This window comes from Lagopus muta, chromosome 19 (assembly GCF_023343835.1).
Source record: "Lagopus muta isolate bLagMut1 chromosome 19, bLagMut1 primary, whole genome shotgun sequence".
Lineage (NCBI taxonomy): Eukaryota > Metazoa > Chordata > Aves > Galliformes > Phasianidae > Lagopus > Lagopus muta.
The window spans coordinates 3,316,277-3,329,512 of record NC_064451.1 but is presented as its reverse complement, the minus strand read 5'-3'; the positions used below and the strand labels follow the sequence as shown (position 1 = coordinate 3,329,512).

The window sequence follows — 13,236 nt, the reverse complement described above, 5'->3', positions numbered from 1 at the left end:
CATCTGTACACACCAACCCCTGGCATCATCTTCTTCTGAGCATCTCCTGCTGCCCCGTATTTATGGAAACAGCCTCAGCTCTTAATCTTGTTGCACAACCCCAAGCAGAAATGCCTGCTGCTGGGCTGGGATGCTTTCATATTATTTTTTTTCTGTCTGGTTTGCGTCATTGCAACATCACAGGCTTCCAGCCCTTCCGTGTCAGCTTTGTGTTTGCTGCAGAGCCAGGATGCTGGGATGCGCCTTGCACGCACTCCCCAGGAAGTGATGGGCAGGAACAAGCACCCTGAACCAGAACACTTCTTCAGTGCCCCTCAGCACGTCACCCTAAAGGCATGAGGGAAAGTGTTCCAAGCTATTAGGGCTGCCACAAGTTGTGCTTCTGTCCTGCGCAGTATTTCTTTTCCTCCCGGAGCATCCATCATGCACAGCCAAGGGCTGAGGAGTGTCCCAGCACAGGCAGGCTGCTCTCCAGTGCCAGTTGCTGTCTCCATAGCTGCAACTTGTTCCCTAATTGTGATCTTAGCTGGACCAGAGTAAGGCTGCGTTGCTGCCAAGAGTCGCATCAGTGCTGCTCTCCTTTGCTTTTGTGCCCATAAAGTAAATTGAGACAGAAGCTGGACTCTGTCTGTTGTCCACTGGCTCAAGCTGCTTCATGGCCATCAAGGCAACATGTAGGAGGCTGGTGGAAGCCCCTAGGGTTCGTGTAAAACTCATAGTATTCTGTCCCCATGGGTCATGGTGTCCATCTGTCCTGGACCCACATACGTGGAGATGTGTGACAAGGACTGGTGGTGTGTCTGTCCAGCCCATCAGCTCGGAACTGGGGCACCTCTTTTCTGGGAGCTTTTCCATACCAGTAGCAGGAATGAATAGCTTAGCACAACCCCACACCACGTAAAATCACCCTGCAGTCCCCAGCCCTTGCAGACCCCCTTCTGGCTTTCAGCTCTACCCATACTTTGTACCTGCTGTACGTGGGATTGTTTTCCAAGAGGAAACTCGAGATGAAGCATTAACTCCACAAGGGCCTTTCTGTGCAATGTGCAGGGTTTAAATATTTATGTTGGCAAAAAGTGTGTAACAGGCAGCTCAAGATCAGAGATAATGAAATTGAGGTGTGCGGAGACACAGGGGGATATAGAAACAGAAGGGAGGGGGACCCACGTGGGTTGTAGTGTGCACGCACAGGCAATTGCTTTTGTTTTCATTAATACCCACCTGTTTGGGGAGAGGGATCCAACCACATTGCTGGGAGCTCTGCAGCACGTGCTGGGAGGGGAACACGTCCCAGCCTTGTGTGGTGGCCACCCTGGTGGCATGCGGGGACGTTCCTGGGGGTGTCATCCACCAATGAAGTGTGTCCCTGAATCATTAATAGCACTGTTACAGGATCTCTCGCTCTTCGAGATTGCTGCAGTCAGGGTTATGCACCAGTGGCTGTCTCTGATCAGATAGTAATATGGTTTGTGTTTGTAGCAGAAATGCAAAGTCACAGCTTGAAACAGTGATTGAGCACCTGATGGGAAGCAGGGCCAACCAAGGGCAACACAGGTGTACGCAATGCAGCTGAGTGACCAGAAGGGATGGAGCCAGGATCCACCCCCCTTCCCAGACCTCATTTAATGGTTGGCAGGGGGAGGGTTGAAGTTGTGTTTTTTGTTGTTTTTTTTTTTTCTTCTTTTTTTTCCCAAAGATTGCTGTGTACCTGAGGCCTTCTGAAGGTAAGCAGCTTCTTTCCTTTGTTTCTGTGCCTATGGCTGTTTAGTCTGAGCAAATCCTCACTTGTTGCTGCCTGGGACTTTGCTGCCCTTCTGCCATTGCTGTGCTTTCTGTCATGTTACAGCATTATGTGGAGGATTCCCTGATGGGTCAGGAGCTGTTTGTTGCTGTGACAACAGCACGCTTAGTAGGGAAGGTCTGTGCCAATGTGAAGCCTTTCATTAATGAAGAACCATGCATGGGGAGGGCTAGGAGAAGGGGAGCAGGGAGGGAGGTATTGGTATGGGCTGCCCAGGGAGGTGGTGGAGTAGCCATCTCTGAAGGCATTAGAATGGTGGAGATATGGCACTGAGCAGTAACATCAGTGGGCATGGTGCAGTGAGTTAGACTTGGTGATATTGGAGGTCTTTTCTAGCTTAGATGATTCTGCACTGTGAGGAGTGGGCATAGAGGGTGCTGCAGGGAGAGCTCATTCCATTGCAGGAGGGGAACAAGGAGCTCATGCAACAGAGAAGGGTGCTGCTCTTTCTCAATTCATTATCTTTACGAGACAACTACTTCTCTCTCCCCACTTGCAGCGAATCCCCCAGAAGTGGGGGGAGAGCCCTGCGCCATGCAGTGGGACCACAGCCAGTCGTGCAGCCCCCAGGGAGGTATGAAATGAGGCATGAATGGAGTGTTAGGAGAGAATGGAAACTCTCAAGCGGCTCCCAGGCCGACTCTGTTGCGGGGGGTCCCTTACTCACGATGACAGCACTGCCTCTCATAAACATGCATTTCCTCATCCCCGTTTGTTTCTCTCTCTTGTGCAATCGCGTGTACCAGACGGGAATGGGAGTGAGTCCCAACGGTACGTGAATGTGTCACAAAAAGCCTTCCCACCCTGCCACCAACGAAGTAGTGAGAAATAACAACAGGATTTGAGGGAAAATGGAAGGGGGAGGGAGAAGAAGAGAGAGAAAGAAAAGATGGGGAGCTGGATGGGTTTGCTACCAGCCATGAGTTGTTATGAGTGTAAATTTGAAGGCATGGCTGTGCTGGTAGTTCACAGTGTCAATCGATGCTCAGAAGTCCCCATTGCACTCAGTGCTGGGCATCCTCCTGGGAAAACAAAGTTGCTTCCCCAAATGACTACTGGGTGGAAAAAAGGGACAAAAATAGGGGAAAAGTGACTTGGCTGAGATGACACAGTGCTGAAACCAAGAGAGAAGCTCCATCCCCTGTGCTGGGCTGTTTCACTTGGGAAGTGAGAGGATCACAGCTCCTGTGCTTCCCTCCCATTGATCGTGCTGGGCATCATCCAGACTTTGCTTCCAAAATAACTCTGTGAATAGATCACAGTCAGGATGAGTTGTGGTTTTAGGGTGTAGGGGCACCATGCACAGCAAATCCCCTGGGCTGGGGCTGATGGAAACAGTGCTGGAGCCCTCACCTGAGCTCATGGGCAGGATGGAGGAGCAGGGTGTCAGCTCAGAACAGCTTTTGGGAGCTGCAATCCTTGCTCCTGCAGCAAAAAGCAGGAGAGGAGGCCTGCAGGAGGGACGATGCCTCTGGAGCATCGCTTCTGGGCACTTCACTGACCCAGCTTACTGCATGCTCTGTCACAGGAGTGCAGTGGCTCTGTGCTGTGGAAGCAGGGTCCAGCCCCTCAGAGGCCATCTGGGGGTAGCAGAGTTCGCTGTCAGGGCTGCTCGGCCATATAGCCACCATTTCAATAAAGAAATGATTAAAAGGAGGTGGGGGGGGTGGTGTAGAAAAACCCAAAACATCTGTTTTACTTCAAATTGGGTAAGATTCCTTTGCTCGCAAGGAATGTGTAAATCACGCCGGGCTGGGAGATGTACATAACCCTGCCTGAAAGCTCCCTTGCACTTCAAACGAATTCTAACGTACTTACTGGGATTTTGTTTTTATTATTTGTTTTGCTCCCCCACCACCACCCCGGCCCCACTGGAGCTGTGAGAACCGTGTCCCCTTCAGCCAGCAGGGACCGGGACCTGGCCAGCATCCTTCTGCTGGGTGCACGGTGGGGACAGAGCAGCGCAGGGTACAGCCTCCCCTCGCTTGGATCTGCCTTGGGTTTTGTGAACGGAGGCATCCCCCACCTCCCAGCCCCATTGTGTGCCTTTATTGTTGGCAGCCTTGGCTTTGTTTGATGCCTAGGGCAGGCGATGCTGGGGGACAAACCCAGTGGAGATGGGCTGTGCTGGCGGGGAGCACGCAGCCTCCCCGTGCCGACCAGCAGCGGTCGGTGCGACCCGTCGCCTTTCTTCTCGGGCTCTCAACTAGGAGGCCCTATTGTGGTGGCTTATATAAGAACAGAGAGCCATCAACTCGTTTGACATAGACCACCCACCACTCCTCAGATGACACTGGCTTTTGAAGTCGCTACCAGTCTGGGCTGGATTTCAACCAGCGGTCCAGATGGAAGCCAAGCCCCCAGGAGGATGAGAACAAGCCCCACCAAGGGGAACTCCTGGGGTAGCGAGCTGTGGAGTGTCTGGTTCTTGTTTAGAAGGACTGTGAGGTTGGGAGGGGGAACGTTTCCTAATTTGCCAAGGGTCACCACCTCCCTCTCCCCCCATCTCCCCAGGGCTGGCCATGGCCAGGCTTTGCAGAGCATTTGTAGGTTAAGTGGCTGGGATGGTGAGCTGCGAACATTTCCATTGTGGAGCTCATCAGGGGTCCAAGGCCGCCTCTTTCTCCTTTCTCCCTGGCACAATGGGAGGAAGAATCTGATTTATTCCCCCTCTCCTTCTGAACAGCCTTGTCATGTCCTGAGCTGCAGTCATGATGGGAGTAGGAGGGCTGTGCTCCTAACACAGCCCAAGGCACAGGAACCCAAAGCAGTGTCCTTTCGGAGGCCCACCTGGTGTGCAGAACTCATGTGCTAATGCTTTCAGATGAGCTGAAAGGTGTCCAGCTGCAGGTCTGTGTGTAGAAGCAGAGCCAAACCTCAGAGTGATGGCTTACCTCCAAGTGTGTAACACTGGTGGAGCTTGGGCAGGAGGCTGTGGGGTGCCCAGGGCTTTACGTGACATCTCAGGATGAGTCCCAGCAAAACAGGGACCTGACATTTGGCAGATGAATGCCAACTGCTTGTGCTTAGCTAGAGACAGAAGTGCCAGTGTCTACCAAAGAACACTGGGATTCCCCTCCTTGGTGAGCTGGGGCTGTTTGGGACTTTGCTGGGTGGAGGGGACACCTTGCCCAGGCCTTGGAACTGGCAGTGGAGTGGTGAAGATCCTGGCCAGTTCTTGCTGTGTTGCTTCTGTGAGCACATCTGCTAATTCTCATCTCCACAGCCTGCAGGACAAAAGCAAGGACACAACTGCCAAGAAATCCAGATCCCCAACTCCCCTCTCCCTTCTCTCCTACTATGATGATAGTTTCCCAATGATTCTGTTTTTTCCGTCATCATCTCATCCGCACTGTTTGGGTGCCAACCCCCGAGGGTCTCCTGTGGATCTTCATGGTAAAATAAGACTGTGTTCCCTTGGTCCTTGGTGTGAGCATGGGAGCAGAAGCCCCAGAGTTGTGACATTGACTGCATGAATGTTATTTTATGTCAGGACTGATGCTTTGGGCGTGCTGTCCTGCTCCAGTGCCAGGGAGCTGTTCTCTCATCCGCATTTCATCCCCACCAGCAGTTTTGTCCAGCACAGCAGCACTTCTTTCCATGGGACTTGCTCTGCTCTGCCTCCACCCATGGTGTAAAGCCCCAAAGCATGAGCCAGACACCTGCTGGCAGCATCTGATGGTTGCTGTTTTATGTGCTTCCAAAAAGCACCTGACACCTGAGGCATGTGGTGCAGGGACACTTGTTTCCCTCCATCTGACAGCTGTGCTCTGGGAGGCATTGGTGGAAGGGTACAGCAGGGATCTGCCAGTGTCTTGTGAAGCTTTGCTCTAACCCCAAGCAGAGGTATGAGCCCACCACTGCAAACAGGCACAGTGTGAGCTCTCAGTATGAAATGGGGCCAGCAAGGGACAGGGAAAGTCACTTCTTCCACACAAGCCCTCTCTTCTCAATGTCTGCTTGCTTTAGAGTGAGAGGTGAAGGCTTTAATTTGTGCTGGGGGAAGTTCAGGTTGGATGTTAGCTAACTTCTTTTTTTCCTCAGAAGAGTGGTAATGCACTGCAACAGGTCTTCCCAGGGAGTGGTGGGGTCACCATCCCTGGAGGTGTTCCATAACTGTGGGGATGTGGCGCTGAGTGATGTGGTCAGTGAATGTGGTGGGATGGGTTGGGGTTGGCTGTGGAGATCTTAGGTCTTTTCCAACCTTAATGATGCTGTGATGGTTTGCTTCAGAGGGCTGTTGCTCTCATTTACCTTTCTAAGTTCTCTCTGATCACTGAGTTGATTAACTAAAATACAGTCCTTCAGCTGGACCAGGAAATGAGAAGTGTTGGCAAGAGCACATCATGGCTGAACCACTTTGCAGAGGCTGGGCCCGTATCTCAGCATGATGCTGGGCCCTGGAGCAGCACCCTGCCCTGTCCCCCATTCATGTGGCACAGCTGGGTTTTTGCACAGCCACTGTGTGTGTGTGCAGCCAGCAGCTTGTAGGCACTCGAGCACTTTGCACGGGTGTTTGGCAGATGCTGTAGTGTTTATTGGACTCAGACCCTTTTCCCTGCAGCCCAGCCAGATCATAGTGGTTCAGCATCTCGTGGAGCTTCACAGGACAGCAGAAATGTTTGTTATCTCCTTAGGATGGGAAGAAATCAACTGCCAGCCCAGGAAGGTCAGCACAGAAGTCCTTATCTGCCTTCCTACAAATAAGGATGATGAGTAAAGCACTCAAACATTGTCAGCATCATGAGATGGAGTTAAAAAAACTATGAGCCAGCGTTGTTGTCTATAAATAAAGAACATGTTCTGGAGTTTCATTCTCAGCCTTGTGGTTTTGGGCCTTTAGAATTTTGTTTTTTTGTGTTGTTTTCTTTTTTTTTTTTCCTCTGCATTGAGAAAGGCAAGAAACATATTGTTCTTTTTTTTCTTTTTTTTTTTTTTTAATTCAATTGACAATCTTCCACAATCATTGGATTCCAGGAACTGAAGCTTTAACCCCCCCCCCCCCTCTTCCCTGCCTTCTCTTCCTCCCCCCAAGAACTATCTTGAGCCCAGTGATAAAATCCCTGCTTTAGCCAGCTTTGGGTGGAGTATCTACAAGGAAGGTGTTGCTGACATTTCACGAGGCCGCATGTTAATTGCTTTCTATCTCTCTCTAAAAGTTCCTTCTGGTCACTGTAGTGGGAAACATTTAAGCAGTGTTATTTCATAGGACTTGATGTGCTGTTTCTCTGCTGAGGTGGCTGCATTTCCAGGCATGGAGGGCTGCTCTCTGCCAAAAGCGTATGTGCATCCAGTGGTAAAACGCTCCTTGGAACCTCTTTGGGCAGAATATGTCTTAGTATTGTTCCAAAGGCAGCATCCATGTATGATCATGCTAAGAGCACTGGGGGAAAGGAGGGAGGACATGAGAGCACAGGGAGCACATGAAGGAGCATTGCAGGGAATGCTTACTGCTGCACAAACCAACCTCCTAGGTATGGGGGAGGCAAAAACCAGGGCAGAGCTGCCTCATGGCATTCCAGCCTGGAATTCAAACCACTTGTTGGTCTCATTTTTCCTTAGAGGCTCCCATAGGGCCCCATTGGCGTTGTTGGGTGCAGCTCCATCGTTGTCAAAGATGCTGCCTGCCGAGGCCTTCATCCAGAATGCTGTGTACGGATGGTCATGTCCCCACCTCACCCACAGCTGCCATGGGTATCTCTTGGACACTGCAAGCAGGAGACACAAATCTCTGCTCTTTCTTCTCTTGATTATCCATTTCCACAAATAAAGGGAAAACATTACCAGCACACCGTGCAGGGCTGTTAACTGCTCTGAGATCATTCTGCCACAGAGAGGCTGGGTGGTCAAATGGTTGAGAAGGAGGTGGGCAACCATCATCTTCCACTTTTACAATCTGCTCACATTGCTGCGGCTCTCCTGGTTGAGATGCTTCACCCCATAAATATCTGTTTGCCATCACTAAAGCAGAGCTGTCAGTGCTTCAAGAGCAATCTGTTGGATGTTAATGGCAAAGCCCTGTGAGATCAGATGCTGGTTGGAAATGGAGAGGGACAGAGGGCTGTGTGCTGCTGGGGCTGCCAGCTGCCACCAGAGCTGAAGTTGTTGGTGCCCATTCCAGAACAGCTCTTGAGAGTGAATCATAAAATCATTTGAGTTGGAAGAGATCTTAAGGACCTTCTAATCCAACTCCCTGCGCCGAACAGTCAGGTGCTCAGAGCTCCGTCCTGCCTGAGCTGCAAGGATGGGGCACCACCACCTCTGGGCAGCCTGAGCCACTGCCTCACCACCAAAAGGAATGGAGCACAAAGCCATTCTTCTGGGAACTCTGAGAGGATTGGTTTCATGTGAGTTAAAGCATTCTCTTTTGACCGAGTCAAAATCATTTTGCTTCTGATGATTTCCCATTTAAGCATGGCTTTTTCATTTTATTTTTTTCCCCCAATCTCATCTGATGAAATGAAGGCCCTGTGTGTGGATCAGTTTTTTAACCCAGCCTGGACCATTATGGATGCTGTCACTCTTTGCTCTGTTGGTGTTGGCAGAGGGCAGAAGCACAGCCTAAAGGGGCCCTTCCCCCCCAGCAGATGGGGGATGCATTGTGACCCCTGCCAGGCAGCCGCATCCCTCCTGACCCACGGGTGCTGGAATAGGTGACGTGGGCACTAATTGCTGACTATTACCATTGTTTTCATCAAAGTCTGCTGTTTTCAAGAGAAGTGCTCTGGCACCGATTACCTCGCAGATAATGGAGCCTTCTTGATGAAGCTGCCGCAGGCAGAGCAGAGGTTGCACATTAGCTGTGCTCACCCATTTACAAAGGAAAACACAACCAGCACAGCTAAGCCAATGACCCAGCATGGGGACAGAGGTCAGCTCACAACAGAAACCCACCTGTTGAGCCCCCTGAGAGCTTGCCATGCTTGCAGAGGCTTGCCCCTAACTACGAGAAAGGCATAGAAACTACAGAGCACATCCAGAGACAGGCAACAAGGCTGTGAGTGGGCTGGAGCAGAAGTGCAGTGGGGAGCAGCTGAAGAAGCTGAGATGGGTCAGTCTGGAGAAGAGGAGGCTTGGGAGAGACTGTATCACTCTCTGCAACTCCTGAAAGGAGGTTGTGGGGAGGTGGGCTCAACCTTTGCATCCAGTAACAGCAATAGGATAAGAGGCAATGGCTTCATGTTGTTCCAGGGGAGGTTCAGATAAGGTGTTAGTGAACATTTCTTCTCTCATAAAGCAGTAATGCATTGGCACAGGTTGCCCAGGGAGTAGTGCTGTCCCTGGAGGCCTTCCACAACCTTGGAGATGTGGTGGGATGAGGTTGCACTTGGTTATCTCAGGTCTTTTCCAACCTTAATGATTCTATTCTTCTAAGAAGAGCAATGCCTGCTGATGGGTGGTTGGATGAGCTGCAGGACTCCTGGGGTGCCCTTCTTGACACTGCGTGCCCCAATTACTGCTGCTTTGTGGACCCAGAGAGAGCAATCTGTGCTGCTTATCTGCCCACAGGAGACTCCTTGCTCAGTAGAAGTGGAGATGGCAGCTCTGCAGAGCCTGGCACTCACACTCCTGACCTGGATTCGAATTCCCCTATTGCTCTGCTGCTGTCCCTTAATTATAGCAGGAGAACAGCCTGTGTGTGGTACTTGTGAAGTTGCACAGCACGGACATCCTTGTGAGATGCTCCCACTCTGAGCAACGTTCCCTCTAAATTAAGGAAGATGATGTCATGCCAAAGAATTAAATAGCATCTCCTTGGGCAAGCGCAGCGTTTGCATCTCCTGCCTGCCCCAGCTTTGTCCCTATGCACAAGTGGGTTCCTTGGCAGTCTGCTGGCATCCTTTCAGTCAGCAAATATTGTTACAGAGCTAATGCTAATTGCTTGGAGAGAGCACTTCCCATGCTGGGAATTGCTACCATGCAGATGTCAGCTCTTATCAGCTGCTGGTGGGATGTGGGAGCAGCCCACTGATTGGGAGTGAGGAGGAGGCAGGCATCACTGTTGTCCCTGATGAGGATGCTGAGAGTCAGGACCACTCCTTAAGTAAACAAGCCTCAGGGTCTCAATCCCCTTTCAGCTTACAACTGCAGAGCTGTGTTGTTTCAGGGACCTCTGTGCCCAGCTCCCACCCTGTGTCAAAGGCAGCTTTGGTTTCCATGCCTGGCTTGGGCTGGGTAAATACCAATCTATATCTTCTGGAAGAGTGGGCAAAAATTATTGCCCCCACTGCAAAGAAGCATTCTCATTTTGGAGCTCTGATATTGTGAGCACAGCTCTGAGCTTAGCATCACAGGACATCCCATGCAGCCACAGCCTGTTTATGCAGTGCTCCATCCAGCACAAAAGCTGTATTTTACTGTCAGATGCTCTCCATTAGCTTCAAGTGTGAAATTATCATTCCCACCCTTTTACCAGCCCCACCCTGGTGAGGAAATGATCTAGAAAACAACCTCAAGGGCCTTTTGCAGGATGTGTGCGAGCTGTCGCTTGTCAGCACAGATCCTACTTAGAGCAGAATTACTGCAGGGAGGTGCAAGCACTGCAATGTTACTGCATTGCATGGGTGCATGGCACCTCATGCAGAGGTGTGTGCATCCTTCTCCAACTCATGGAGCTGCACGCAGCCCACCCTTGGTGCACGGGGATGCTGTGACCTACCCCCATGCCTCCTTTTGCTATTTGCTTTCCTATTCTTAGCCAGAGACATCTTGCATCCCCTTGAGATGCCAGAAGTGACTGATGGGAGCCAGGACCGCATTTTTCACTTCTCATGAAGTCAGCTCCCATAACAATCTGGTGGTGTCAGACCAGGAGATAAAGACATTTTTCTTTCCCTTCCTGCTTTCCAGGTTCACTCTGTATGCGGTGGACACACGAGGGAGACACTCTGAGCTGAGCACGGTCACCCTGAGGACAGCCTGCCCACTGGTAGATGACAGCAAGGCAGAAGGTCAGTCTTCAGGCACCTCGTCTCCCAAGACAGAAGCCATTTCCTGTTAATTTTGCTTCTCCTGTATCCATTACACACCTGCAACCCTCTCCAGTCTCCTCTTCCAGAGCACAAGCTCTTATAAGTGAGCCCTGGGCACAGGGATATGGGGCTGGGATGGATGGCAAATTGCAAACATCTTGTAGTGGAGGCTGTATGGTCCTGCATAGCTCAGTGCCATCATGTCTGCTCCCCTGTATGATCCTGGGGACCTGCCAACAAACATCCTATGGAAAAGGGCAATTGCTGCCTGCAAAGTAAGGGCAGCCCTGATTGGGACCCAACTCTGGGTCTTTAGTGGGACAGCAGTAGCAGCTGTGTTGACTCTGAAATGGAGACATCAACCACTTTCATAGTTTCATTTCCCAGTTTTGAAACCAATCAGTCAAATTTGTTCTCTCCTTCCCAAAGCATTTTGCTGTTTTTGAGTTTTAAATTACTTGTCTAAAAAAGAAAAGAAGGCCTGCTACCTATTTCCTTTCTTTCTACTTTGGGAAACAAACAAAAGAAAGCTTTGATTAATGCTTTGTTTAGTGTTATTGATAAGCACTTCCAAAACAAGAGCAAATGAGAGGCTTTACAGAAAAGGAAAGAAAAAGAGTTTTCTACATTTTTCATTTCTTAAAAAATACTTTTTTTTTTTTTTTTTTTTTTTTTTTTTTTTTTACAACAAAAACACGCACCTTCTTGCTCAATAAATCAAGCTTCATTTGCAGCTATCCCAGCACCTCCCACCAGCCCTTTTCAGGGTTCTCTGCTTGTTCGTTTTCCCTGTTGTATTGCTATAATGGGATGGAAAGTACCATGATAATGGCAGGGTATCACAGTCTTTGGGCCCAGCAAACAAGAATGAGCCCAAATGCAGCAGCCTCAGAAATGAAAGAAAATAACTACTTACCTTTGGCAGGCCTCACGTAGACAGGGATACACAGCAAGAGGTGCCCTTACCTCCACTACCAACCCTTAAATGAGGTCGTAGAAGGAGTAGATCCTGCCTCCACCCCTTCCAATTACTCAGGTGTATTGCATGCAGCTGAGCTCCCCTGGGTTGGCCCTGCCTTCCCACCAGGTGCTCAATCACTGCTTCAGGCCGTAACTTAGCATTCCCACTACACCTGTGCTCAGTAAATCTTGTCCCCTGCTCTCTTCCAGAGATAGCTGACAAAATCTACAACCTCTATAATGGCTACACCAGTGGGAAGGAGCAGCAGACAGCCTACAACACGCTGATGGAGGTCTCTGCTTCCATGCTGTTCCGAGTCCAGCACCACTACAACTCCCACTATGAGAAGTTCGGAGACTTTGTCTGGCGTAGTGAAGACGAGCTGGGGCCCAGGTACCCACCCTTATCCTGCATCCTCCCAGCCCCGCTGCCTCCTCACAGCTGAGAGAAGTCCCCTCTTGTTATTAACCATCCAATGGTGTTGACCAGGCCCTGCTTGGTCTTTGATAAATGCTTGTGGGAAAGCTGAAGTGGGCGGTACTGCAGGGTACTGGGAACACCATGGGGAGACCAGAGGGTCTTAATCAGGGACAGTGCATGGTCTGTGTGTAAGCCAGCACTTGGATGTTATCAGAGGGGATCAACAACTAAGCAAAATTCTAAGTGGTAAAATTGTCTCTACTAGGTAGTATTTTTCATGGACTTTCCCTTCTGCTGATTTCTATCTCTATTGCACCTGACACATCTTTATCCTTGCTGTGCCATATGGTTGCTGTACAAGCTGTAAATATTTCCAAAGTTCCCTTTTCCATCTTCACTCTCCCGTAACAATAATTCAATTCATTGATGTAGGTGCTAAGAAGATCGTCCTTATTTTCATTGCTGTGGTGTCCCTGGTACCATGCAAGGAGTGTTTGGAGAAAGTCATAACCCTGTGGACAAGTTACAATCTCTTCAGAATTCAAGTAGCCTTGAAGCTTTTGTAGACGCTGCTCTTGAATCATCCTTATCTAACTTTGGATGGGGCCCTAGGCAGTCTGTTCTGGTGCTGAATTTGGTGGTTGACAACCACTGGAACTAGATCCCTTCCAACCCAAGCCATTCTATGATTTTTTGTTGTTCTCTGACAAACTGGAGCAGGGAAGGATGGAGGAGAGGGGTTGGGCTGTCCGTGAATAAGAATTTCCTTCTTTCTCCTCGACTTCTGTCTGCTTGTTGGACACGAGCGAGGATCCGTCCATAATACCAGGATGACAGCACTTCACAACAGCTCCTGCTCTCACAGACATAAATCCAGGCTGGCCTGGTGCTTGCCCTCCCACAGAAACGACCTTGGTCGTAATTTCTTTGATAGCTCATTAGCGCCTGACGCTGAGCCACTCTTCCTTCCCACCGCCTTCCTCCTTCTCTGATGACACTGCAGACTTGTTTGTCCTTTCCAACTGCTCTGAGCCCCCGGGGTCCATCAGCCTCTTCTTACACTCTTCTTACTCTTCTTATTT

General features: G+C 50.2%; 1 protein-coding gene across 4 annotated transcripts in view; it reads left to right on the top strand.

The window, feature by feature from the left end:
- ASTN2 (astrotactin 2) overlaps positions 1-13,236 on the top strand; it is a 264,246-nt gene that overhangs the window by 237,766 nt on the left and 13,244 nt on the right. For all 4 annotated transcript variants that reach the window (XM_048965614.1, XM_048965611.1, XM_048965613.1 and 1 more), the window contains 2 exons: positions 10,652-10,752; positions 11,944-12,127. In XM_048965614.1, coding sequence (XP_048821571.1) covers positions 10,652-10,752; positions 11,944-12,127 — 285 coding nt within the window. The remainder of the gene's footprint in view (positions 1-10,651; positions 10,753-11,943; positions 12,128-13,236) is intronic.